The 27,198-nt window shown below is 39.4% G+C and overlaps 1 protein-coding gene across 2 annotated transcripts in view; it reads left to right on the forward strand.

Moving 5' to 3' along the window:
• The window catches only part of CFAP47 (cilia and flagella associated protein 47), a 193,289-nt gene that overhangs the window by 38,328 nt on the left and 127,763 nt on the right, over positions 1-27,198 (forward strand). For both annotated transcript variants that reach the window (XM_081858847.1, XM_081858846.1), the window contains exons 21-33: positions 2,954-3,042; positions 4,012-4,177; positions 8,401-8,501; positions 10,462-10,621; positions 12,753-12,948; positions 15,186-15,398; positions 17,710-17,810; positions 18,665-18,790; positions 19,680-19,890; positions 21,400-21,606; positions 23,712-23,805; positions 24,340-24,447; positions 25,049-25,244. In XM_081858847.1, the coding sequence (XP_081714973.1) occupies positions 2,954-3,042; positions 4,012-4,177; positions 8,401-8,501; positions 10,462-10,621; positions 12,753-12,948; positions 15,186-15,398; positions 17,710-17,810; positions 18,665-18,790; positions 19,680-19,890; positions 21,400-21,606; positions 23,712-23,805; positions 24,340-24,447; positions 25,049-25,244 (1,968 nt within the window). The remainder of the gene's footprint in view (positions 1-2,953; positions 3,043-4,011; positions 4,178-8,400; positions 8,502-10,461; positions 10,622-12,752; positions 12,949-15,185; positions 15,399-17,709; positions 17,811-18,664; positions 18,791-19,679; positions 19,891-21,399; positions 21,607-23,711; positions 23,806-24,339; positions 24,448-25,048; positions 25,245-27,198) is intronic.

A 27,198-nucleotide genomic window follows, 5' to 3' on the forward strand; every position in this document is an offset into this window, starting at 1 on the left:
TCATCACTGCTTAAATGTATACAGTCTTCAAAGAAACTAAAAATTGGACATAGCCAATTTTGGAGTTAGTTTTCTACCCTATGCAAATTCTTTTTGTTGTCATCCATCTGTCTTGAGAGACAATGGAGTAAGCCTCTGGGGGTGAAGTCAAACTTCACAATGCGCAAGCCTGAGCAATGTGTATGTAGGTCCTGGGTTGCCCAGATGACAAGACCCCCTTCTCGGCCTTGCTGATGTGGTTCCACAGGAAAGCAGAGCAATATGTTTGGCACCAGCTTGGCTGCAGGAGTTACTGGAATGAGATGTACAAGGTGCCATGCAGCCATCTTAGGGAGTCTACTCCAGATTTGTGTAGGGTTTACTCCTTAGCCTGTTCTTCTTCTGAAGATTTCCCGCAAGGCAGAGGAGGCTTAGGATCAGAGTTTTTCTTCTCCTAGATGGGCTACCTTTCCAAGTTGAGGAGCCCTATCTGCCTGTCACTTCCCTCAACAACACTTGCAGAAAACGCCTTCTTGACTGTTGGACCCACTATTGGTCTCATCTGCTCAATCTTCTGGAGCCTGTCTTTGCATGCAGGGGGAAGTCCCTAACTCATTGGGGGCTTGAGATCCATCAGCTACACTCACCTGGTTTAGCTGGCCATTCAAAGCCATTTCCTTTTTTTTTTTTTTAATAAATATTTTTATTAAGTTTTAGAAAAGACAACAAGCATGAAAAAGAAAAACAAATACACAAAAATACAAAATTATAAAATACATAAGAAAAAAGAAAAAATAGTTTCAAAAAAGAAAAGAAAAAACACATTTTAAGAAAAAAGAAGAAAAAACACAAAACCCCCTCTTTTTACTTCTCATCTTTGATTCACTTATTTTCTTGACTTCCTCACATCTCCCTTTTTTGTATCCCTGTTGAAAATTAATTCAGCAAATTCATATCCAATTTATTTGTCTAATTATCCATCCAATCTTATTTTTAACCTCGTTGCTAGAACCCCTTCAGTTCATTTCAATGCCATTAACATTCAAAAATTTTACAATATTTCTGTAAGTAAATTTTAAATTTCTCCCAATCTTCTTCCACCGACTCTTCTCCCTGGTCTCGGATTCTGCCAGTCATTTCCGCCATCTCCATATATTCTATTACTTGCATCTGCGATTCTTCCAGAGTGGGTAGATCTTGTGTCTTCCAATGCTTTGCGATGAGTATTCTTGCTGCTGCTGTTGCGTACATAAAAAAAATTCTATCCTTCTTTAACACCAACTGGCCGACTATGCCCAGGAGAAAGGCCTCTGGTTTCTTAGGAAAAGTGTACTTGAGTACCTTTTTTAGTTCATTATATATCATCTCCCAGAAAGCCTTAATCCTTGGGCACGTCCACCAAAGGTGAAAGAATATACCTTCTGTTTCTTTACATTTCCAACATTTGTTATTGGGCAAATGATATATTTTTGCAAGCTTGACTGGGGTCATGTACCACCTATACATCATTTTCATAATGTTCTCTCTTAGGGCATTACATGCCGTAAATTTAATCCCGGTGGTCCACAACTTCTCCCAGTCAGCAAACATAATGTTATATCCTATATCTTGTGCCCATTTTATCATAGCAGATTTTACCATTTCTTCCTCAGTGTTCCATTTCAACAGCAAATTATACATTCTTGATAATATCTTAGCATTGGGTTCTAACAATTCTGTCTCTAACTTTGATTTTTCCACCTGGAAACCCACTTTTTTATCCTGGTTATAGGCCTCTCTTATTTGAAAATAATGTAGCCAGTCTCGCACCTTATCTTTAAGCTTCTCATAACTCTGCAATTTCAATTTGTCACCTTCCTGTTCCAAAAACATTCAAAGCCATTTCCAGGAAGTGACCGCTGTCACATGCTGATAGCTACTAGGGGCACAGGTGAGAGCTGAGTGCTAACGTGGACAAAATACCCTGAAGGAGCATGAAGTGTCCCTCACCAGAGGTACTACCCCTACCCTAACAGCATATACAACTTCTAGTGTAATGTAACATGTTCATGTTGTTGACTGCATTGTTATATTTTTAAAATGAAAGTATGGCTTATATATATTTAAATTAATTAAATAAATAAATAGGCACAGTTAGTACGAAACTGACCTATATAGCTTTATGGCGGAATTTTTCTAATGCAAGAGAGCTCAAATGTGGGAGAGGTAAAAATGTCACAAAACAGTCACATGTATTGTGTTAGAAAAAGTTAACGTAACTAGTTTCTTGGGACTTAGCTACATTAGTCAAAAACGGCGTTTTGAATGTGTTAGAAACATGCAGCACCAGTTGGCGCTGGAGAATAATAATAAAAAAAATCTTTGCAATTTTCCATAGAGGTTGTTGTTGTTGTTGTTGTTGTTGTGATTTCATTTCTGACTTATTTATAGCCCCTCCCCCCTCCCCCCCGTGTGTAGATATACCCCTGGGGAGGTTTTTGCTTGGAAAAGTATGTAGGACTTTTTTTTTTTTTTTACTGCAATAGGTTAACATTAACTAGGACAAAAAAAAAAAAATCAGCTCAGTGGCTAAAGTCAGTAGCTATTGTGGAATATTTTTGTCCACAGTTTTTTCATTCATCCTAAGTGGCTGGAATTTGGGAACATTGTTTACTACTGTGCATGTGACAGTAAAATCAGGAGAACTATGTTAGTTCAGTTTATGGGTAAATTCTTCAGTGAACAGCGATCTTGAGGTGAAATCCAATTCTTTTTTTCTTGCAAAAAGGTAAAACCAGCAATTCTGGAAATGACTGGAACCACTTCCCTAACTCATTCCTTTCCCCCTTTTTCTTGATCTGCCCTGAGACCTGCGGGTATAGGGTGGTATATAAATTCTAATAATAATAATTCTAATAATAATAATAGCATAGTTCTATAAAGCTAATCAGTACAAATGGTAACAGCATATAAAACACGCTCTGTTTTCTGATAGCTGTGACACCAGAAACTCCCCGTTTCTATACTGCAATAATAGAAGAAAATTCAGCTTTGGACTGTTCACTGAGTTTCACACCAAAAGAAGTAAGTATATGAGATAATAATAAGCAACCAATTTTTTATCATGTGAAAAAGGGTTAACTCTATGTAATACTTAAAAAACCCCTGCTGAAGTCATCTTAGTCACTAAATTACTACATAGCAGTCTGTATAGCCTGTATAGCAGTGAAGCATGTACCTTGTCGTTGTACCTTGGAATTTGAACGGAATCTGGAATCCGAAATGTTTGGAAGCCCCGTTGGACGTTCGACTTCCAAAAACAGTTCACAAACCGGAACAATCACTTTTGGGTTTGCATCATTCGGGAGCCAGAACGTCTGAGTACTAAGGTGTTTGGGATCCAAGGTACGACTGTACATAAAGGGGGAGGGATAGTAAGGGGTTTTTCATGGCACTTCTTATTTCTGTTTCTTTGCTGCTCTGAGGAAGCTGTTATCAGTATTCCCACTGTGCCTGATAGAAATGGTTCGCCGATTCCCTGCTTCTGTTGCCTGAGAGTCCAGGTATTTACCTTTGGAAAATCAGTCTTCCTAGGTAAATAGCCTAATTGGGTATCCCTTACTGCCAATAATAATATTTGTAATCAAGGTCCTGGAATTAGTCAGGCAAGATTTTTTTTTTTTAATGTCATGTGATTGTTTGGTCTTTAAAGATTTACACATCTGTAAATCAACCAAAAAAACTGATGGTTTCTGTGCATGATGTACTGATTTGCAAGTAAGCATAATTTGTGGATTTTAAAAGGAAGGTAGGTAAAAATATTAAATTGCTCTATAACCAATGATCTGGGATTAGCGCTGTTCAGTGAAGAGTGTAAAATATCTCATGGTAAAGGCTTGAAGTAGCTTTTATTAAATGTGTTTTGGGTATGTCAAGTGCTCCAGTCCATAGGCAAAATCATTGTTCAATTCAGGCATTCCCACACACAGTATGTGTGTGTGTTCTGTATTCCTTTTTGTTATCAGTGAGAAAGTGATGACTTTTCCCCTCTAGGTGGCAGCATATGACTTCAGTCTTCCAATAAACATTAACGCTGATGAGGATGAACCTTCACTGAACACCAAAAAAACAAGTCTTTCTGGTTCAGCAAAGCATATCATTGTCCCACGGCCTCAGTTGTTGACTATACCTACTAAAGTGTGCAAAGTTCAGGGAACTGGTAGGTAAACCTTAGAAACAACATAAATATGTGTGCAATATAGCTCTCTTGCCTCCCACCTGCACCCTTGAGCTTTTTCTTGATAGAAGTGGGGAAACCAGCTGACAGAACAGAGGGGCTAGATCTGTGCCTTGACATAGCAGTTATTGCAGTCAAGTGATAACTTGGGTGTCTGTCCTGTCAACATTGTCCTGATGATGACAATAATGTTACACATTTTAAGTAACATAATTAAACAGCAATATATCTGAGTGCATAAATAAATGTACATAAGTAAAATAAACAAAAACCATGGAAGCAAACTCTATACAAAAAATCAAAATGCAACATAATTACAGTATATATCTAGAAAAATCTCATAAATAATGCAAAAAGCTCTTACATATAATCATACAATTACCAAAATAATTTACATACACATTACACAAAACTAATATAAACATACATCCATACACTCAACAGGTCCGCTCTCCTTGCACCGACCACATCACTCAGTCCACTCAAACATTCAACAAGCAATTCTCATGCACATAAAAATAGGGACTGATGTAATTTTCAGTGGCAAGGAAATGATGCTAGTAATCTTAGATGCATTTAAAATATAATAAACTTTGCATCTTGATTTCCCCCCTTATGTACGCATCATTCTATACTTGCTAACTCTGCAGCCTCTCCCAGCAGTTTTTCTTGTTTCAAACAGTATCAACTTTTATTAACCACAGGAAATTGGTCAGTGTGGAAAAAAGTGACTAAGTAACTTACATTTCACTTTGGCTCTCTTTAGTTTTGAGTGCAACACTGGGTATAGGGAAGGAGACATGTTATCAAGAAGCATTTCCCTCCAAGGCTGCACCCAGACTGGCAGTTTTACATGTAACTGGCTACCAAAAGTTACACAAGCGTTACACAGTGTGTGTTACATTCAGTGATCAAGCACTGATTGACCCCACTTCTCTGTGTTCTGCATCCCTACCAGGGAGTAAGCCCAAATGAAAGTAATGGAGCTTATTCCTGAGCATGTGTGCATAGGATTGTGCTGTAGTTGTTTGGACCAATCAGAAAAATCCCTGAAGCTCTTTAGTCAGGTATAAGCTTTATAGCACAATGTGCTATGCCAGTGCAGTGGTACCTTGGTTCTCAAACTTAATCCGTTCCTGAATTTCATTCCAAAACCAAAGCGTTCCAAAACCAAGGCACGCTTTCCCATAGAAAGTAATGCAAAAAGGACTAATCCACTCCAGACTTTTAAAAACAACCCCTAAAACAGCAATTTAACATGTATTTTAGTAACAAGACCATTGATCCATCAAATGAAAGCAATAATCAATATACTGTACTATAAAATAAATAAGACAGTATTATAGATGATAAAAATAAAAATTATTATTTTTTCCTTACCTGCACTGATGATAGACATTGTTTGGATGGGGGACTTCTATCCATTTCCGCAGTCACACAATCAATCAGTAGCTGAACTGGGTTTCACAGAGTCACAAAAACAAATTAACCAAAAAAACCTCAAAAACAAAAACGCAAAATAAATAGCAAAAACAAAAGAGCCAAACTTAATCTGTTCCAGAAGTCCATTTGACTTCTGAAATGTTCAAAAACCAAGGTGCAGCTTCTGATTGGTGCAGGTGCCCCGGAAACAATAGCTGACAGCCACATCGGATGTTCGGCTTCCGAAAAACGTTCGAAAACCAGAACACTTACTTCCAGGTTTTTGGTGTTTGAGAACCAAGGTACGACTGTATAATGCCACCAAATACAATGCTGTAAGTGTTGCAGATTTTTAGGAATTGGATGCAAGATACCGTAATATGATGTAAAGGTGAATCAGTTATAAGACATTCCTGATAGGCTCTTGTAGCAGTTGGTCCCCTCTTCCACCGAGCTTTCCTTTTTCATTGTAATAGCTAGCTTTAATAACGATTACAATGCAGATGTGGTACACTAACTCAGAAGAAAGTCATTTCAAAGTGTGCATAGCACCACAGCCTTAAAAGTATTTTATCAAATTCTAGGCTGTATATAGTACTTTTATTTCTTTATTTCAATGTAGCAATTACTCTATGAAATAAAAAGTAATGCTATTATTTCTTTCTGTTTCTATTATTTCTTTATCTATACTTAAATTTGAGCAGCAAGCATAATCAATACACTTTTATGTAAAATGTAAGTGCCATTACAAAAATAGAGTGGCTAATAATGGGTTTATGACATTCAGTGGTTTCAGAGAAAATAGTATGACTTGAACTCTCCATCATTAGTGAAAATTACTTTTTGACTATGATTAAAATAGATGGATTTAAATGCTACTTCAATTCAGTTTGACTTAATTAGCAGCAACTCTAAAGCACTTCCCATTGTCTTTGAAGAATACTGTATTGTTTGCTTTAAATTCATTTGAAAAGAAGGAGATACTGACTTCGTCGTGATAGGCATACGAAAAGACATCCCTTTTATTAATTATTGTGTGCTTTAATGTTATTTTTTTCTTGTTATTTTTGATGCAAATTTAAATTTTTAATGCTCGTTATACGTAGGTTCAGTTCAGACCTTGTAACCTAGTCCTGCATACCATAGTTTCAAGGCTGGAATCATGCCGTAGACTCACATAATCCTACTCTTTTCTTCTTTCTCCTGCCCAGATTTCCTCCAATACTTAATGATTTTCTCTGACCATAGTTTGCTTTGACATCTAGATCAGCAAACTACAATTAAGCCTGCTTCCAAGTCACTGTTTGCAAATTCTTCAAATTATGAAGATTCAGATGTCTTGTGGCTTGCAAATTTATTACGACATAAGCTTTTGTAGACCACTCTCAACTTCATCAGATCCATTGTATAGTCCAAAACTGACAAGTTTTGGTGGGACAGTATGTAGGAGAGTGAGGGCACAGTGAAATGATATTCAAAAAGAACAGATCATAAAAAAATGGCAGTGACTAATTAAAGTTTAGTTGCTCATCTTCTAGTATGAGAGGGATCATAATCTGTCAGAAATGCCCATTTGCATTCTATGTAGGACAAACAGGTCAATCTCTAGGCGAAACAATAAATTAACACAATCTGATTCAGAACTGACAGTACCCAGAAACTTGGAGGGGGGAACACTTCAACCTACCAACACCCTGCAACTGACCATAAAAATGGCCATCCTTGAAAAAAGGAATTAGAACTCAGCAAGCAATCCAATTTTGCCACTTTGGATTGAGATTATACATTTTTTATTAAATTACATGTTTCAATTAGCTAACTAATGGCAGGATGTTTGTGTTAACAGCAACATTACTTTGTTAATTTGTCACTGTCATTACTGTACTTTGCTTTCCCTTAATTGTCACTGTTTGTTCTTTCAGCGTGTCGTTTCTCTTTGACTTCACTCTCATATAGCCAGAGCCAGCCCACCTGTGAGGCAGGGTGAGGCAGCTGTCTTGGGCAATAGAAGGCCACTGTGGGCATTCTGCCTGCTCTGCTGCCATTGGCAGAGAAGTGGCACCAGCAGCAGCACCGGTTTCTGATGAGATCTTGCTGAAGTCTTGCAAGATCTCACGGAGTGCAAAAGTCCTTGCAAGATCTCACCAGAAGCCTTGCAACCCAGGGAAGGGAGGCTGTGGCAGTGGAGCGGTGTGGCAGCACGTTCTTGTTTTACATCAGGTGGTGAACAGGGCACACCACCCCTGCATACGGCCAGCAGCAGATGGTAGCATACCAGAGAGTGGGAGGAGCATGACGGTGAAGTTGGCATGGCACAAACATGCCAACAGGAGCACTAGATTGGCCCAACTGATGTGACTGAACCATGCCATTCTTGAAGTGCCCCTCCTCCTCTCCATCATGGCATGCTGCAGGATTACACTTGTGGAAACGGACTGTGCTCTATTATAATTTATACTGGAATAATGGTATTAGCCTTCAAACTACTCAACAATACTGTAGCAAAGTTGCCACAGTACTCTTTGTTTTGTCCTTCTTTAAATGGGCAAACTATGTTTGAGTTGGGAGGAGGAAGTGAAGAAGAGAGTCCGGACTGTGAGAACCTGTGGCATATTCTTGTGGAGGGTCAGATTTGTGACATTTGAGCCAACGTCTCAATCAAACAGTGAAAGTAAGTTAGTGCCAGGAATGTCTAAGTGATTATAGGTTTTAAACAAATTATACTTGCAGAAGCATTTGTCCAGAGCTTAAAAATAACTATGTGTATTTTTTTCTTTCTACAGTATTACAGCCACCACTGCAAGTTTCTCCTTTAGAAATCATATTTCAGTATTGTAGGAGAAGTTTGAAGTTGGGTGTTATAAGTGACAGCAGTAACATAAAGGTAGGTATGTTACAGCGATGAGTGGATCTTCCAGTTCTGCTTTACTCTTGTTCCGTAGTGAATCATTAAACGGAGGTACATTTATTGTTCATGAGAAATGTGCTTTCTGTTTGTTAAACGACAAAAGCCTTGGTAAATAAAAATATTTTCAGTTTGGGTCTGAAACTCAACCATGAGGGAAACAGATGCATCTCTAAGTGGAGATCATTCCAGAGTTGATGCTACCATAGAGGTCTTTCTACACATCTTCTCACTCGAAATTCTAGTGGGGACAGCAAGCAGACAATCCCTTTCCTGATGATTTTAAGGATCAAGTTGGCTGGTATTGGAGGAGGTGCTTCTGCAGATTATTTGGACTCTGGGCCATTCAGGGCTTTGTAAAACGCCACTAACACATGGAATTGAGCCTGGTAGCACACAGACAAGCTAGTGCAGAGCTTTTAGGACTGCTGTTACATGACCCCATGTTTCTCCTCCAGTTAAATAACCTGATAGCCATTGGGCTCATCCACACTTTTGCTTGTTCTGTGATTTCTAGACACAGTTTTTCTTTTGTTCCACCACTTTCCCCAGGAAAGCCTGCTGCTTACTGCTGAATCAGAGCAAACACCAACACACAGAAAACTGAATTGACCTTGGTTCTGATTCAGCAGTAATCAGTGAGGTTTCTCAGGGAAAGAGGCAGGACAAAGGAAATACCTGGTGGACCCATGGGACAAACGGAAGTGTGAATAAGCCCATATTCTATACTAACTGCACCTTCCAAACCGTTTTTCAAGACAGCCCTGTGTAGGAGTCATTGTAATTATACAATAATCCAAAAGTGAGGTCACCAGAGCATGGGTTACTGATGTCAGGCTATCCTGATTCAATAACAGCTGCACTGGTCAGCCAGTTGTACTTGGAAATAGGCACTCCTTGCCACCAACGTCACCTGGATCTGCAATGACAACCAAGGTCAAGGAGTGCATCCAAGCTATGCACCTACTGTATTGGGGGGGGGACTTTTACCCCATCCAAAACAGGCTATCTTCCAAGTTCCTGGACTGAAGAGCTGTCTATCCACAGTACCTCTGTCTTACGTGAATTGTTATAGTTTATTAGCTCTTATCCATACTACATGGCAACTACCATTATGTGCTCCAATCTCTGTTTGGTTATTTTCACTATGAGACTGGATCTACCTGTGCACCAACCATTGTTCAGCCTGTTTCATAGCCCAGAGTACCAAGGAACATTCTGAGCTTCACCAGAGCAGAGAGGGCATTGTGGAGTGATCACATTGATATCCTTACTCATTTTGCCATTCCACAAGACTTAAGTCTATCAAAGCAGGCATCAACCAAATGGATGACATTTCTAGGGCCTACCTCCACATTCAAGGAAGGATGGCCACATATGGTTTTTCCAGTTTGTTACCACTAGTTCCACTTCTAATATCAAATACTTTGCTTACGACTCGCCACAGCTCCAGGAGTTTTCATGGACTTGTCTGTTGCCCTAATAACATATTTCCAGACTCAAGGGTTTTGTTTCCATCCATACCTGGATGACATCCTGATGTCACTATTTTTGCGTGATATATTTAAGTATTGCTCCTGAAGTTTTCCTGTAGCATGGTGGGGTGTGGAGCTGTGGGGCTGCCCTCCCAACACTGATTTTACTGCAGCTTTCCTGAACAGGTCTAGGGTGGCACAGATTGGCAGCAAAGTTGAATGTGCAGGTCTGCCAGCAGGAATAGCAACTGCTATAGCAACACTGGTATCAGGAGGACGACTGCATGACTATGCTATCATTTGGACTGCTAGTGAGGTTTTGGGAACATAAGCTTGAAATCTGAGTGGTGGTACATGACTTTGTGGACTCCAGTCTCCTGAATGGTAATTAAAAACAGATAAGTATATCTTGCTACAGTAACGAAAGTAATGATCCAGCTCTATTCCTCCACATCTTTCTACAGAAGCTACACCTGAAAAATGTCTCAAAGAAACAGATTACTTGGAGATTTGATCTTGATGCTGCTGGCAAAGCAGTAGATTCAGGCATCTTCAAATTTAGTTTGTATACTGGAGTTCTCTATCCAGGCCAATCTACAGTTGTTACCATATGCTTCTGTCCATGTAAGTATCCCCCCTAAACCTGATTCAGTTTGCTCTCTCTTTCTGTGTTTAAAATTAATGCTGTATGTTTAAGCCTCCTTTGAAAGGGTTTTGAAGACTCTGAAAAGCAGCACCACCATTTATATTTCCTATTCTGTTTTAAAGCAAACACAATTTTCACTGAATGTTTGCAAAGTAGTTGATTGGTACCAGAAGAACACAAGTTGTAAATTCTGTATGCATAAACAACCATAAGCTAGGGAGGTTGACTTGATTATGAACAAAATTTAATTTGCTGATGCTCAGAAGAATTCTAATTGCTCCTATTTGTTGTCTTATGAAAAGTGTACTTGCAATGTGTTTGTAGGTGTTTGGGAAACATCAGTTTCTATCTTGAAACAAATATGCAAGCCAGAATGAATCAGCTGATAGTTGTTGAGCTCCACATTCCACCATGCAGGAACTGGATTTCGGTCTGGGAAATACTAAGAAGGCAGTCAAGGTTGCTTTGCTGCAGCCTCAGACATTGCTGCTTTATTGTATAACATGTTTGACATAGTCAAGGGCTTACAAGTCTCCCGAGACTAGGCCTGTGTCATGGATAAAGTTAAATTCAGCTTCCTACTAGTACAGCTGTGAACTCACCTCTCTCTTTTCAAAGCCAGCCTGTCGAAAACTTTGCTTGCTGTGCATCTATAGAATGTTTGATAGAGACACTACAAAGAGAAATAGGGTCTTAGCACTTTCCTTGCTTACTTAGAACATTTTCTGTTGTTTTATGTTGGAAAGTTCAGTAATGAAAAGGGCTAGTGATAGGCACCTCACAAAGTGTGTATTTGAAAAAAGAGGTGTAGGTGTAGGTGCAGGGAGCTGTAGTTTTATCAAGATTGGTACAAGCAAGTTAACTGCTAAATCAGCCATTCAGTAAGTCCGCAAAAATAATTACTCCACATTTCCCTGTCCTGCCTACTTATTCATACATTTTGATGATAGTAATATGTCAATTAAAGGTGAAAAAGATACCGTCTCTAAGGCTCTCATACCTAGCTGCTGGGCAGCAGTTTTTGCTTGACTAGATGAAGAGTAGTACAAGCCTGTGTCAAATATAAGTGATACTTGCCATTAAGGGATGTGCTGCAGTATCAGTGAGGAACCTATGGAGATATTAATTGTGAACTTGCTCACTACTGATGTTGTATCAAAAGTTGTCAAACAGAGTATGTTATCTTTTAAACTTGGCAAGAATGAAGTAAATGGTAAAGATCTTTGAAGTGAGTCATTGCCCTTCATAAAAGCTGGGCCCCTTTACGAAAACCTCCAGCTGGTATAAAATGCTGCTGCCAGACTAGTTAACATATTCTTCGCTCTATAAGATGCACCAGTCCACAAGACACACCTAATTTTTGGAGGAGGAAAACAAGAAAAAAAATATTCTGAATCTCAGAAGCCAGAACAGCAAGAGGGATCGCTGCACAGTGAAAGCAGCAATCCCACTTGCTGTTCTGGCTTCTGTGATAGCTGCGCAGCCAGCATTCACTCCATAACACACACACACACATCTCCCCCTTACTTTTTAGGAGGGAAAAAGTGAGTCTTATAGAGCAAAATATACAGTAGTTACCTCCAGCACATACCTCCACTGCTTAAAAACTTGCACTGGCCTCCAATAATCAATCAATGTTATTAACACATAACAACTTAGGTACATGATACCCCTGTCCGATCACTGAGATCTTTGAGGGAGGCCCTGTTACTGGTTCCCATGACTCCCATGCATTATTCATATCTACCACATGCTGTGTGTTCAGCATTCTAGGTCCAGTTCTTTGGACCTCTTAGCTGAGATCAGGCACGCCCCTCCTTGATGACCCTCATGTGTTTGGTGACTGCTTTTTAAAAATTTCAGCAAGCATTTAAAATGTGATTTTATGGTTAATTTTCATTGCTTTAATGCTATATCCTTACTGAATCCTTCTTGGACCCCTGTTTTCCATTACATAGAAAATGTAGTATATAAAGTTGAATCCAAAAGAAATGCTACAGATTTCTACAGCTTAGCATGCTTAGCAAGAATCTAGTCTAATCTGCTGCTTGAAAAGCACACTTAATTTATGTTAATATGAATAACCATTACATTCCCCCCCCCCCCCAGATTGGGCTGGGGCCTATACAGCTCAAGTGCCAGTTCTTCTGAATGAAGATGTGTCTGTTTACCGAATAGTCACTTTATCTGGGTCCATGACATCATCCAAGATCAACTTTGAGCCTCAGCTCGTGATACTGACTCCAGTTCCTCTCAATGTGGAAACAGGGGTAGATGTCTGTATAATTCCTCAGGATTATTTAAGGTAAATTACAATTTACCTAAATTACAGTTTAAGTTGCAATCAAGTATAAACTGCTTCCCCCTATTGGAGTTCTTCTGTAAAACTCTCATTAATTTAAAGGGTGAGTTATACATGTGAGAGGAAGCGGCATTTTTTTTTTTTTAAAGAGATTAATTTATACCTTCTTTTTTCAAAATAATGTCTTGTGCTGCTGATAAATGAATAGGGGAAAAACAGTTGCAACAAATTGTGAAGTTGCAGGATAGTTTATCTGTGAGACAGGCTTACCTACATCGCTTTTCCTAATTCTTACAATAATATGTATTAGGGATCTTGGGTTAATTAATTATGCCTTATTATGTGTCAGTAATTTGTTGTGAGACGGGGTATGGCATTGGATCAGAGCAGATGGCCAGATGCAGAAGTGAAAATCCTCTGCAGGCCACTTGGACAGGTGGGCAGGTAATATGATGACACCAGGTGACAGAAATTCCAAGTCACAATTGCAAATTGTTGTAGCCATAGCTTGAAGCAGAGCTTTTTGAATTTGGTGCCGCCTTTTCACTTTGCATGACATCAGAAAAAAAGGTACCTAATTGAAAAAGTGCCAATTCAAGCCATGCCTACAGAGAGTGCTTTCTTGAGTCTTTTTTTGTTTTTTTTTGAACTGTGGTTTGAATTGTTTTTCAACTTTCCAGTGCCTGATGGCTTATGATGCCAAACATGGAGAAGATACAGTAAGTATGCACCCAAAAGGTGGGCCAACCTTTGAGGCCCCATGTGCTTAACTAGGCCTGTGGGCTGGAGGTTCCCCACCACTGCTGTAATGAAGCACAAGACTGCAGAGTAGTTGCTCATGTATAAAACGATAATTCGAACCACTGTAGCAAACAAGTTGGACTTAAGGATGTCAACATATAAGATCCTGGTTTGATGGAGGATCAGCTCCCGTTGTGTGCTGGTTCAGGACCAGACATCATCTCATCTAAGCCTATGCTGGACTGTTTCAACGTGCTACAGGCTTTTCCCCCTGGAAATTCATTGAGTTGAGTAGAAAGGGAAGTTGGTCCACTGAAGGCTCTTTCTGTAGCATCCATAGGGCTGCCAGGACAGCTCTGCTTGCACACAGCACCATATCTAGAATTTGATTTAGTAAGGAACATCTGAGACCTGTTTGCAATTCAGTTATGTACCATTTACTACCTAGCCTATGATGTTACTTAAGCTCCAGCTGCCAAAATTTTGGGTTGGTTTTTTTTTTTGGTGCTGTGGAGGTTCAACTAGCCTTGTAGGATTGTGCTAATTGTAGGATTGTGTTCACCAAAATATATAAGTTGATGATTTTATAGGTTTTTGATCTACGCATTCCTTTATTATTTAGAATGAATTGGATCTAAGGAACTATTCATGCATGCCCTGGAGGGCTTTGGATGTTTGTTTGTTAAATAACTCATCACATCACATGATAAACCTCTTTTAGAACTTGAACAGGGTATCAGCTTGTGATATACTGCAGGCAGAACAGAAAGTTGTTGAGCTTTTTTGAAGTAAGGGAGTGGTCATAAAACACTTTAAAAAGCCCATGACAATAACAACCAGGCAAAGTAATAAAGATAAGCTTAGTATCACAAATGATCGCCCATTTCATGGACAGAACGAGGGCGGCGGGGGCGGAAACTTCCACCACAATTCTAAGTGCAGCCGACAATTTAAAGGGAGCCCGCGATTGACCACGATGATTCAGGGATCGACCTGTTGATTGTGATCAACCTGTTGGACATCGCTGTGATATAGCTTGGGGTTGTGCCTTTCCACTTGAAGAAGGAAGTTCTACTGAGTGTTCAAGCCCTTGACTTTGCTGAAAATTGTTCTTTGTACAAACACTAAATGGTGTTCCTAGCTGAAGTGGCTTTGCAAACGGACTCAACAAAGCAATATGCAAAATCAGCTTGGTGTTACTCTAAATTTTACTCTTCAAGAAGCTGGATAATGTAACAGTATAAACTTTGAAAATTATGAATAAGATTTAATATAACCTGAAGTCCTTCACCTTTTGTTTATGAACTCCCAAGTAAGAAGTGCTTGTTTAATACAAATTAGCTGTTACTTTACTCAAAGGATTCTCATCTGACAGCTAATTATAAAATGTATTTTTTTCCTTAACGTACTTCTCTGAAAACAACTGTGAAAATATATTCTTCAACTTTGTTACGTTGATCCTTTGGGACTACATATCTTGCTGCTTCTTTTTTTATTAGTTCGACAGTCTTGCAAGTTGAAATTTCAGAATTGGACTCTGGAGAGGATGTTCATCAGGTTAATCCTTTAACAGTGGATTTTCCAAATGGCAATGTAATTCAAGTAACATCAGAAGGAAACAATATTGGATTTACCTGCCATGTCAGTTTCTGTTCTTCAAAGCCAATTTCCTTTTTGAAGAATGTCTTCTTTGTTGATGGAGAAAAGAACAGGTAGTCACATTTAGGTACTTCTATGTGTAGAGATAACTTGGGAAAATTCTTAAAAGATGTTACTTAGCTGAGGGGAAGTGTATAAAAAATGGAGAAGGATGTAGTCAGATTATGTCTTGAGGGCAAATCTCATTTGAAATGCTACTGTTTGAAATGGTTTCTTTACTACATAGAGAGAAATCCAAAGAACGAGTAACCCAGTGCTGGTTCCAGGATTTTGGTGGCCTGCAGGAAAAAAAACCTAACTTCGTTGAGCCAATGAAGTGGCCAAATAATCCATCCACCTGAGTGAAGAGGGGATAGCTCCCCACCTTTTCACTAGTGGTTTCCTCTTTCCCACTCAACTGCAGAAGTGGGACTGAAGAGGAAAAGGACACTGTGTAGTCTTTTTAATAGGAGGTGTGGCAGCATAGCTCAAGTTCATTCTGGTATAGAAATAGGTTCAGGAGAGTTACACCAGGTGCCAGGACTAGGGGGAGAGGGGAGAGGGGAGATAAAAAACAAGAAGAGAGTTGCAAGGAATGGGGCATGCTCAGCACAAAAACTCTTTATATCGACTGCTTTCTATCTTGGTCTTTTGGAGCCTCCAGCTACACTTTCTCCTTCTCCTTGCCATGAAAGACAGAAGTGGCAGGGCTTTTTTTTCCAGGGGGAACTCGCCAGAACTCAGTTCTGAGGTGGGGTCCAGAACCTCTCAGGTGAGTTCCGGCAGCTCTCAGGTGGCTGCCATTGCCATTCTAAGAGAAAAAGGAAGGTGTTTATGGTGAGTTCTGGCACCTCTTTTTCTAGAAGAATAGCCCTGGAAGCTGGGTCTGTGGGCTGGTAGTGGAGTTAGAGAAGAAACAGCAATAGAGGGAGGTGCGCAAGCATGTAGCTGATTGCTACTCCTTCTCACCATTGTAATTTCTTGGGCGTTTCCCAGTTTTATTTATTTATATTAATATATTTATAAATTGTGCTTCCTTCAAAGGAGGTCAAGGCTATGTGCAACACACACATTAACATTATAACACAAACAATAAAAGCATGCTAAAAAGAAGTAATAATAATTCAGTAAACACTGATTCAGATATTGTTGCTGAACATTAAGCATTCCGACATCAAGTGGTGAGAGTGTTCAACTAGGACGTGGGAGATCAGGGATCGAATCTCCACTCAGCCAAGAAGCTCACTGGGTGACCTTGGGCCTGTCACAGTCTCTCAGACTAACCTACCTGGCAGGGTTGTTGTGAGGATAACATTTAGAGGGAAAAGAAGTGTGCATGCCACCTTGAACTCCTTGGAGAAGAGGTGGGATATAAATATAATAAATAAATTAACAAAAGCCTGGGTAAATAAAGTGAAACCTGAAGACCAGGAATGAGTTAATAGTTATGCCCTGTTTTTGGAGTGTTGCTCAATTAGTATTGTTTTAAAATAAGCTTTTGTATATTCATGATGCACAGTTACACTATAAAATTTATATTTCTACCCCACAGAATTTTAGCTTCCCCAGATGCCTAACAAAATGGATAAACATTTCTAGAAAACATTAAAAACCCATCCCATGAAATAATGTCAGGGACCAGAAGACTAAAACAACCAGCAATTATGCCATAAATGCTCTCTAGAGATGTTTTCCCAACCCATGGTCTTAAAGGTGTAGCAAAATAACAAGCCTGATTATGAATGCATAAATTCCTGAAAAGCTTAACAAGCAGGTGATGCTGTCGTTTGGGGACTTGTCTGTCTTTAAGCACATTAAACGTGCTTTCTATCCTCAGGGCTGAAAATTACTGAAAGCCACTAGTCACAAGATTGAGGCAGAGCTTGGCATAATCAGCTAGCAATTACATCATTTTTTTTTACTAATATCTAATCTGTCCTACAAAATTTCTAAATTGTTTGTACAAGGATTTTCCTTGTGGCAAGGAGTTCCATAGCTCAGCTTTCCTCAAGCTACATACATACATTTCCTCTGGAGGTATTATGACAGGCTTCCCATTTTAGGCAGAATTTGCTTTGCTGTGTTTGTCTTTTGCCTGGTGTGTTTATTCCTTTCCCTTCTACTAAAATGAATGAAAGTGTTTATGTGCAGACATATGAATGTATTCGTTGAAAAAGGCCATCAATATATTGTTGGACTCCAGCACCCATCACCCCCAGCCGGGGTGGCCCTTGGTCAGGGATGATGGGAGCTGTAGTCTAACAACTACTGAAGGGTCACGGGTTTCTCATGCTTGCATTACAATGTGTGCAGTCTTCAGTTTGGGGCCCTGGTACCAAAGAAACTGAATGTGTTAATTGAAAATACCTCCTGTTGTATTTCTAGATTTCCGCTTCAGGTGTCTGCAACAGCAGAGAATTGCCTCCTTACTGTGTATCCGTACCTGGCATGCCACCTTACCAACCAACAAATTACCCTGAGAAGTGGTGAGCAGAGAAGGTTTTTCTCTACTTAGAAACTTTAAAGGATAGCTCAAATGCTTATCATAGTTAACACATTGTAGTGAGATTATCCTTAAAAAGGGCTTCTAATTTTCTTTGGCTACCAAACAGCATTTCAATTGTATGTCCTGTACAAGCTGATACTTTCTGTGGGTGGGAAAGAGTAGCAGTGAAAACTTAAAATGCCCAGTGTTATTCAAATGAAGAAAAACAGATAATAAGCAGGAGGAGAGAGAAAGAGAGAGAGAGGAGGATCAATGAGTAAATAAAGAATGAATAAATTTGCAGAAGATGCAAATCAGTAGTGGTAAATGGAAGCTGGTTCTCCACATACAAAGTGAGGTAACTCTCCACAATCTCTCTCTCTCTCTCTCTCTCTCTCTCTCTCTTCCCCTTCCTTTCCATCCATCCATCCACACACATACCCCAGCCAGCTGTTTATATGTGCTCCCCCCCCCCCTACACCCTTCCTTCCCTGCCTCCAGTCGGGACTTTCCTGATGCTGCTGAGAAATTGATGTGGGGTGAAGGGAGCTGACTGCTTTGCAAGTCACCTCTTCACTTTTTACAATTTGGATAAATTTTGCATCAAGAGAAGCAGCAATATGAGCGACCTCTACCGTTGGAAAGGGCTCTCCTCAGATTCCTGGACCACCACTTCCTTCTTCATTCCCACTGCTCCACTCTCAGCCAACACCAGTTAATCCTACCAATCCTGTTGCTGCATAGCTGCCACCCCAAACTAGTATTTTGAGGAGGAGGAATATGACTGCTTTTGTACTCATTAATTGCAGAAAGTATTGTAAAACGTGTAATGTTACATTTTAATCAAATTTATAGATTGTAATGAGATAATTTACAGCACCGGAGAAACTTTGCAGCATCCATGCTATGTTCCAGGATCATGTTCGCAAATATCTTCTAGTACTTTTGAGAGAATCACCAACTCTGAAGATTCTCTTGCAGGTATAATATACAGGCTTTCTTTACAACCATGAGGGCTAGAAATGTTTGTTCATGACAATTTAGATTTCCAGGGTTTGTCTGAAGTTACTAGCTTCTGCGTTAGATTCCAAATCCTGCAGCATGGCTATAGCTATAGCTATATAGGTTTACAGATACCTGTAGGTTTAAGAGGTATCCTTGTTTAGGAGAGGTGCTATGCAGTGGCTATGGCCCTACTAATACAACAAATAAAACTGACTTAACTATGCTAATCAGGATTTTATGTATGTTCCTGGACAGGATATCAAAACAAATATCACATTCTTGGGAATCAATATTAGAATGTTTCAACAGATGCTGCTGCTGAGAAAAAGAATATCAGCTAGTTTATTAGTTGTCGTGTGGGTTCACCCTAAAAGACCAAATATAAATACATTAAACAATAAATAAATACTGGACTAGATGGACCATTAGTCTAATCCAGCAGTAGTTTTGAAATCGACAATCTGGCTTCTATTCAGAGGGAATGATTTTAGCAGGGTTGGCCAACCACAGTTCTTTGAGGGAGGGATTCAGTTCTGCTATTGGCACTTGCTTGAAAATCATAGAATTGTAGAGTTGGAAAGGACCCCGAGGAACATATAATTCAATCCCCTGCAATGCAGGAATATGCAACTGTCCCATACAGAGATTGAACCTGCAGCTATACGTTGATTTGGTCTGCTTTGATAGCTAATGATTTCTTCATAGTAGTGTAGCTACTAATCAGCCACCACAGTGTACAAACCCACCCGAAGTCCTTGGTTTTATTTCCAGCAGAAATCAAATGTATAAGAAAGTAAGTGCTTACTACTACTTTGCGTTCTAGGAAGTGGTATAATTACAACTAAATTCAGATATTTTTCTGCAGAATTGGAAAAGATTCTTGAAAGGCTGAAGAGTGAATCTACCTATCCAACTAGACGTGCTAGAAGCAAATTTGAATTATTGGTTTTTCCTGATGAAGGCACAGAGGAGTATGCTTTTTATGAGAAAGTCATTTCAGCAGTTCAGAATTGGTTTACTCTCTTTGGTTGGTCTAAAGGGCCAAATCCCATTTCCATTCCACATTCTTTAAGACGGTACTAGCTCATTATTTTCTCACACTTCCTACCTTTTAAACAGTGAATATCTTTTTCGTTTGATTAAAAGAACTGTTTTACTAAAATACCTGCAGTGGAATTTTACTGAGATCTTGGTAGGAGGTTGAAGACTGGGGGAGGAAAAGCCACAAATATACACCTCTAGTTTAAGCAAAATAATGAAGACCTGTGTAATGAGGCATGAACAGCTGAAAGGGGACACAGCTTTATGTGTGCCTTGATTTGGTTACAGGCTAACTTTCTGATCACCATATCTCTTTAAAATAATAAAAAATGAGTGTATATAATATGTTTGCTCTCCTCTAGTTATAGCAGGTGGTATTGAACTAAGTGTTACTCAGAGTAGATCCACTGACATTAATGCAGCTAACTTAATTGTGTTCATTAATTTCAGTGGGTCTACTCTGATTAAAACTTAGTTCAATACCACCTATTGACTGAAATGCTCCCCTTGAGTCACCTTATTCCCAGGGTCCTAAAAACACTACCCAAAGCTTGATAGCTTTATACCTTGGTGTTTTTGTTTTTTTACTTATTTGCCTTTGTCTTCCATTAGCTAGAAAGGCTTACAGTTGTATATTAATTTTCTTCACTTGTGGAGGTTCACTACAGCCCAACAGATGCATTTTCTAAACAAAAAGTAATTTGGTTAAATGTAAATGTTAAATTTGGGACATTTTGTACGTATACATGTGCACAGGTTATGTCTAGCTCCATTGGGTATTCTGTCACTACTTATATTCTGAGGAGGAACAGAAAATATTCATGCACCATATATATACTATATGTGTTTTATCTATACGAACATTAATTCCTTAATTTTTAAAAAATTGGCTGGCAGTTCTCTTTTTAAGATCTTGGGAAGTTTATAGGGCCTGGTGGCTGAAAGAAAATGTGTGTCAAAAACTGAATGCCAGTGGTATGGTATGATTTGGCACGGATTTCAACTGTGCCATTCCATCTCTGCTCTACCTTCCTGCCTGAACATGGACTGCTAGTAGGGCTGTTCAAGTTGTTCTTTTGAATATATATATTTTTTACAAATAAATTTAAGAGGGATACATAATAATAATGCTGATCAAATAAATCTAGAATAAAAATAGCAATGGAAGGCAATAGAATTCTTGTAAAGCAGGGCTTCCTTGTTGAAAGATTTATTACTAGTTACCTGTCAAAAGAGTTTTAATGATCTAACAGCACATAGATAAACTAACTGATTTTGATATGGTTTTTATTCCTTAATTTATCAGAGAAGACAGAAATACAATCCAACAGTCCAACACAGATGCATTTTATATAGTGTTTGTGTATAGATTAGGGCCCAGAGCTCTATATGTACACTGGTGTCTTTAGATGAGCACCAGAATCACTACAGTGAAGTACATATTTCATAATTAAATCTCTAACCAGAGAGTTATCACATTAATGTGTTTTAATATTAGCTTGCTTTTAATAATGAAATAGAGTTGTTTTTATTTCTTTGCTCAGTGATGTCTGTAAAATTCAAATGGCTCCATCAGATGAAAAGCTTAGACAAAACCTTGGTAAAGATATAAAGACAATTTATGACCTGCTGCTCCATTTGAGTGGGCAGTTGCTGCCTGGAATTAGTTCAAGCCAGTCGTTGCCATGCGACCCCATACAGCGAGTGGTGCAACTTCACTGGCAGCATTCTACAATGATCACTTTTCTCAGGTGAGTGTTTTAAAGATATTTTGCCATTATGTTTTGTCTAGTTGAAAAGTATTCCTAAGCCATGCTTGACCAGCGTATGGAGGGAGTAGTGTGCTGGATGGAGGCCAGTTAACTGAAGCTGAATCCTAGCAAGATTGAGGTTCTGCGGATTTGTGGTTCCTGAATCTGGGAATTAGGTAGGCAGCCTGTTTTGGATGGGGCAGGTTCACAGCTGCTGGAAGCCCTGGTGGCTTGAGTAGCACCAAGTGCCTATTTCCAGCTACAGCTGTTCCTTTTTAGATTATTACAAGGTGCTCTCTGTGAGGCTGCCTTTGAAAAGTGTTCAGAAGTTGCAGCTAGTGCAAAATGTAGCTGCCAGAGTTCTGCTAGGTCTGGTCTTCAGGGACAATTGAACAGCAGCCCTCAAAGATCTGTGCTGGCTGGCAGTTAACTAGCGAGCACAATTCAAGGTTTTGATGTATAAGCCCTAAGCAGCTAGGTACCTGGTTATCTGAGGACTGAGTATCTCCTTAAATGGATTGAGACACTATTATCTGAGTGAGCACTTCTCCCCATTCCACTCTTCCCCTATGTGACCTAAGATCTACTGGGGAGGACCTTCTTGTACTTCCAGCTGCAAGAGGTCTGTTGTTGTTGTTGTGGTTGTGGTTTAGTCGTTTAGTCGTGTCCGACTCTTCATGACGCCATGGACCAGAGCACGCCAGGCACTCCTGTCTTCCACTGCCTCCCGCAGTTTGGTCAGACTCATGTTTGTAGCTTCAAGAACACTGTCTAACCATCTCGTCCTCTGTCGTCCCCTTCTTCTTGTGCCCTCTAGAGGTCTAGGACCCATCAAAAGACCATCTCAGTTATAGTACTCTAGTTGTGGAATGCACTCCTCCTGGCTGGCTGCAATGTTGGCTGGCTGCAATGTTGTTATAAAATAAGGCTAAACTGCTCAACGCTTTCTTCATGCCAGTCTTTCCACAAGGGAAACCTCATTCGACCTGGCAAAAGCAGGTCAAATGGTGAAAGGCACAGATGCAGCTCAACATACATAGTTAAAAAAGTGGTACCAGAGCACTCAAAATAAATTCAGGTCTTCACAGCCTGTGAATTGCACCATATGTTCAAGAGCTCTTCAGGTCCAACGAAGCCAAATGTGGAAGTTTCTGAAGTGAAGGCAGTGTGCTAAGATTTATATGAATGTCTAGCATCAAAAATAGGCCACTGTGGCCACATTAAAGTTCTTTTGATATAAAAATTGCCCAATATAGTTAATAAAATTGACTTATTACCCCATGTTTTACTCAAATACAAATTTCAGTAACTATGAACTAGATTGCAAAATGACCTTGGCTGGAAATGCTGATAAGGATGTTTAATTCTGACTGTGACTGCTGACTGGGTAAGACAAAGGACACTTAAGCAATTCCTTTAAAAGGAGAAAAATGTGTCTGCCTTATTAAACAAAGAAATCTACGCATACAGACTGAGAATACTTTTTCATTATAAACATCTAGTGAAATATACTGAAATTAATACTGCAATTTTCTAGATTTGTCATAAGGTTATTGTAGTGAGTAAGGGATGTGGGTGGCGCTGTGGGTTGCTGATCAAAAGGTCGGTGGTTCGAATCCCCGCGACGGGGTGAGCTCCCGTTGCTCGGTCCCAGCTCTTGCCCACCTAGCAGTTCGAAAGCACGTCAAAGTGCAAGTAGATAAATAGGAACCGCTCCGGCGGGAAGGTAAATGGCATTTCCGTGTGCTGCTCTGGTTCGCCAGAAGCGGCTTAGTCATGCTGGCCACATGACCCAGAAGCTGTACGCCGGCTCCCTCGGCCAATAAAGCGAGATGAACGCCGCAACCCCAGAGTCAGTCACGACTGGACCTAATGGTCAGGGGTCCCTTTACCTTTGCCTTTATTGTAGTGAGTAGCACACCTGATTTTTAGGACAGATTTCTTGCTGCCTCCTTTGTGCAGAATTTCATAGCTATATATTTCAAATGTATTGGCACAGAAAAGGGGGCATGAATACAGTGCATCAGTGAAGAGTGTGAGAAAGGAACCTCAATTTCCAAGACTTTATTATTTATCCTTTATTCTTGTTTCTATATTGATGTTAGAGGTCAAGGAGCATGCCTTCCTCACATTTTGCCTCAGTTTCTCCTTGACTTTGAAGATTATAAGAAATGGGCCTGTTTACAGCTTATGGTGAAGGTAATTTTATATAATGTAAATGTATCAATGCACTTCAATCTTGATCTTGGGCTTAATTTTAAGCATAAAGATTAAGAACTCCCCCCCCCACTGACATACCCCATATAATGCTGTGTTTAATTCCAAATGTGCTATACTTGCTACTATTTTTTAAAGTTTGCTTGTGACTTACATAAATGTGACTTACATTTATGCTCTCTACTTTATAATAACATTATGTAATGGAGGGAATGTTCAGCTTTGCACCAAGTTGCTCATCGGGGTGCAAGTTGGGATTTGCTTCTTACTAGATGGCAGCCTGTTAACAGACAAACCTTTGCATATTTATTTAGAAGTGAAGCCCATGTAGATGTGAATTCAATTGCAGCACTACTATGCATATCCTCATGTATAATAACACAGCATTTTCTGCATTTCTACTTGTTATACATGGTGATTATATTAGAAAGCAATAGCTAATGTTTAGTGTTTGCTGTTGTCCAATTTAGAATGAAGTCAAAGTATAAATCACAAGTTTCTCATATTTCTCCGAAGGTTGAGTCGTTTGATCCTAATGACAGTTATGTTTATGTTTTGGATGATTGTCTATTTGAAGCCATGAGCAAGCGAGCTTGGACAGATGTGTTGCTTCAAATATACAAGGTGAGATCAGCAAGCTTGTGCATATGTCTTAGGCAGGGTTCAGACATAATGCAAAACTGTGGTTTGTGCTAACCCTAAGTTAAGAATCCATGCAGTAGTTTGAACTTTCAGGTGTACAGCAAGCAAACCATGGTTTAGAACAGCTTTCTGCTTTTGTTTCTCATCTGCTCAGCTATGGTGTGTTATGATAGGTATGGGCAGGTGAGTCTATTTTTCAGTAATCTCATTGTTGATATTTCTAAACCTATTTTATCCTAAAATATGTGATGTTTGCACTTTTGGCATTTTGGTACATTTGAGCTCAGAACTACATCGCGAAATTTGGAGAAGTGTGAAATTCAAAAGATAATTATGTTCTGAACTGCACATTAGACTAAAGGTACATATGCTTCATGAGGCAAGAGTCCCTTCTGAAGCATAGAGCAGAAGTAAAAGGGAGAAGATAGTTGCCTTTGTGTTAGAGCAGGATCTTACCACTAGGCAGTATACTTAGTAAAGAGTTTGTGTAAGATATCTCACTTAGAGCAGTAGGGCTTATTCTGAGTAAATCTGTGTTTGTCAGTTATATAGAAGAAAGTTTTAAATAGTTTGTCCATTTTAGATTTTGGTTCTTCACCGTGTCTCCATTGTTGAAGATGATACCGAGAGCGGTTCAGAAAACCCCGAACATGTTCCATGTATAAGTGCTGATCCTTTGTCTAGTAATATATATTCTTCATCTGAAAGAATTCTTCTTATTTGGATGAACAGAAATTTTGAGAAGACACGAGCAATTGTGTGGAAAGACAGCAAAAAAGGTGGGGGAAAATCACATCAACTTGCTAACTAGTATTCTGCTGGTAGTCCTGGTTTTTTATGTGCAGGAAGTCTATTGTAAAGATTTTTCTAAGACAGATTTAAAAATAAGTTTAGAATTGGTCAAAACATTTTAAATGTATTCAGATATTGAAATATGAAGCTGTCCCTCTTGAAACATAGTCTCTCTTGAAAAAGTAATTTTTGAGGCCATTTTTTTCTAAATTGGACAGTTCAGTTATTTTCTTCTTGAACAAAACGACTTCTCAAAGTCTTTTCAAAGTCTCAGAACAAAGGCATCCTTTGAAAAGAGCATTTTAAAAGTCAATTGTGTGACTTATTCACCTCTCTGACAGTACTGTGCACCGCTCAAATTTTAGTTGTTGTTTTATTATACCAGTGAAAATGTAAAAGCGATGAATGTCAGTATAATTCTTCTTTTGACACAGACTGTGACTGCAGTGCTGAGTTTGATCTTTAAGTAGTTAGATTAAAGCAGTCTAAGTTAGAAAAGCATTAACATTTAAAATAATGTGCAAAATATTCTTCTCATATGAAATTAATACTTAAGAATATAACTTCAGTTTGGTGTATATGATGCAGAATTACTACAAGGCTTGTTGTATGAACCCTTTAAATACTTCCTTTAAGCTATTTTATTTAACCAAGCCTCAACATAATTTTATAATGTATCTTTTCTAAATTACTGCCCTATGCCTATGACATTCCCCCTCATTAATAACCTGATCTTATTCACTAATGATCTGATCCTGTTCTATGCCGTGCCATCAAAACTGGGTTAGGATTAGTGTAATGTGGTGCCATAACACATGTTGTGCCACTCTTGAGACCCAAAGCAGCTAGTTCTCTAGACAGGTCCTCAGCCTGTGTTGAAAGGAAAAAGACATTTTAACTAGGACTGGAGGTTCATGAAGCTCACACAAGGCTGAAATATAATACATGCTTAAGAATGTTTATGCAGACCTGTTTCCCTGTATCCATATGGTGTGTCCAGCAGCTGGAGTGAATCAAACGCAGCGTTAGAACAGATCAAGCCACACTCTGAATAGTGAACTATTCATCCAGGCCCTACTCCAAGAGCTGAGACATAGAGAGAAAAGGTGCTATGTACAGGAAATGCAAGGACGTGTTGTTTGAGAGCGAAAGTGCCACCCCATCTGACACCCATGCTCAAGAACTACAAGACTATTTAAAGGATTCGTGTCACAAGCCTTGTGGCAATTCTGCATCATATACACCATACACACCAAATTGATATTATATTAAGGTAAAGGTAAAGGGACCCCTGACCATTAGGTCCAGTCGTGGCCGACTCTGGGGTTGCGGCACTCATCTCACTTTACTGGCCGAGGGAGCCGGCGTACAGCTTCTGGGTCATGCGGCCAGCATGACTAAGCCGCTTCTGGCGAACCAGAGCAGCACACGGAAATGCCGTTTACCTTCCCGCTGGAGCGGTACCTATTTATCTACTTGCGCTTTGATGTGCTTTCAAACTGCTAGGTTGGCAGGAGCAGGGACCGAGCAACGGCAGCTCACCCTGTTGCAGGGATTCGAACCGCTGACCTTCTGATTGGGAAGCCCTAGGCTCTGTGTTATTATTAAGTATTAATTTCATATCAGAAGAATATTTTGAACATGAACTACCTGTTCATATTTCCTGTGCTCAGGCAGGAGAAGCCAGCAAGCTGTGATAGAAGACTGGCAGCAGAAAGGACGGACAAGTACTATAATAAACAGGGATACTGAGGGTCATATGATACTTGCTCTTAAATGAATCTGTCTCCATGGTTAAGAGATTGACAGTGCCACTCAGGCTCATATGTTCCTTTTTTCTTCTCCTCCACTCCCTTCTCTTACAGTTCAGTTCTACCCTCACATTTATTTCAATTCCAACTATTTGGGCTTACAGGTGTTTTGTTGCTGTATTCAGTGGAT

Source organism: Podarcis erhardii (assembly GCF_964252035.2).
Source record: "Podarcis erhardii genome assembly, chromosome: 4".
NCBI lineage: Eukaryota > Metazoa > Chordata > Lepidosauria > Squamata > Lacertidae > Podarcis > Podarcis erhardii.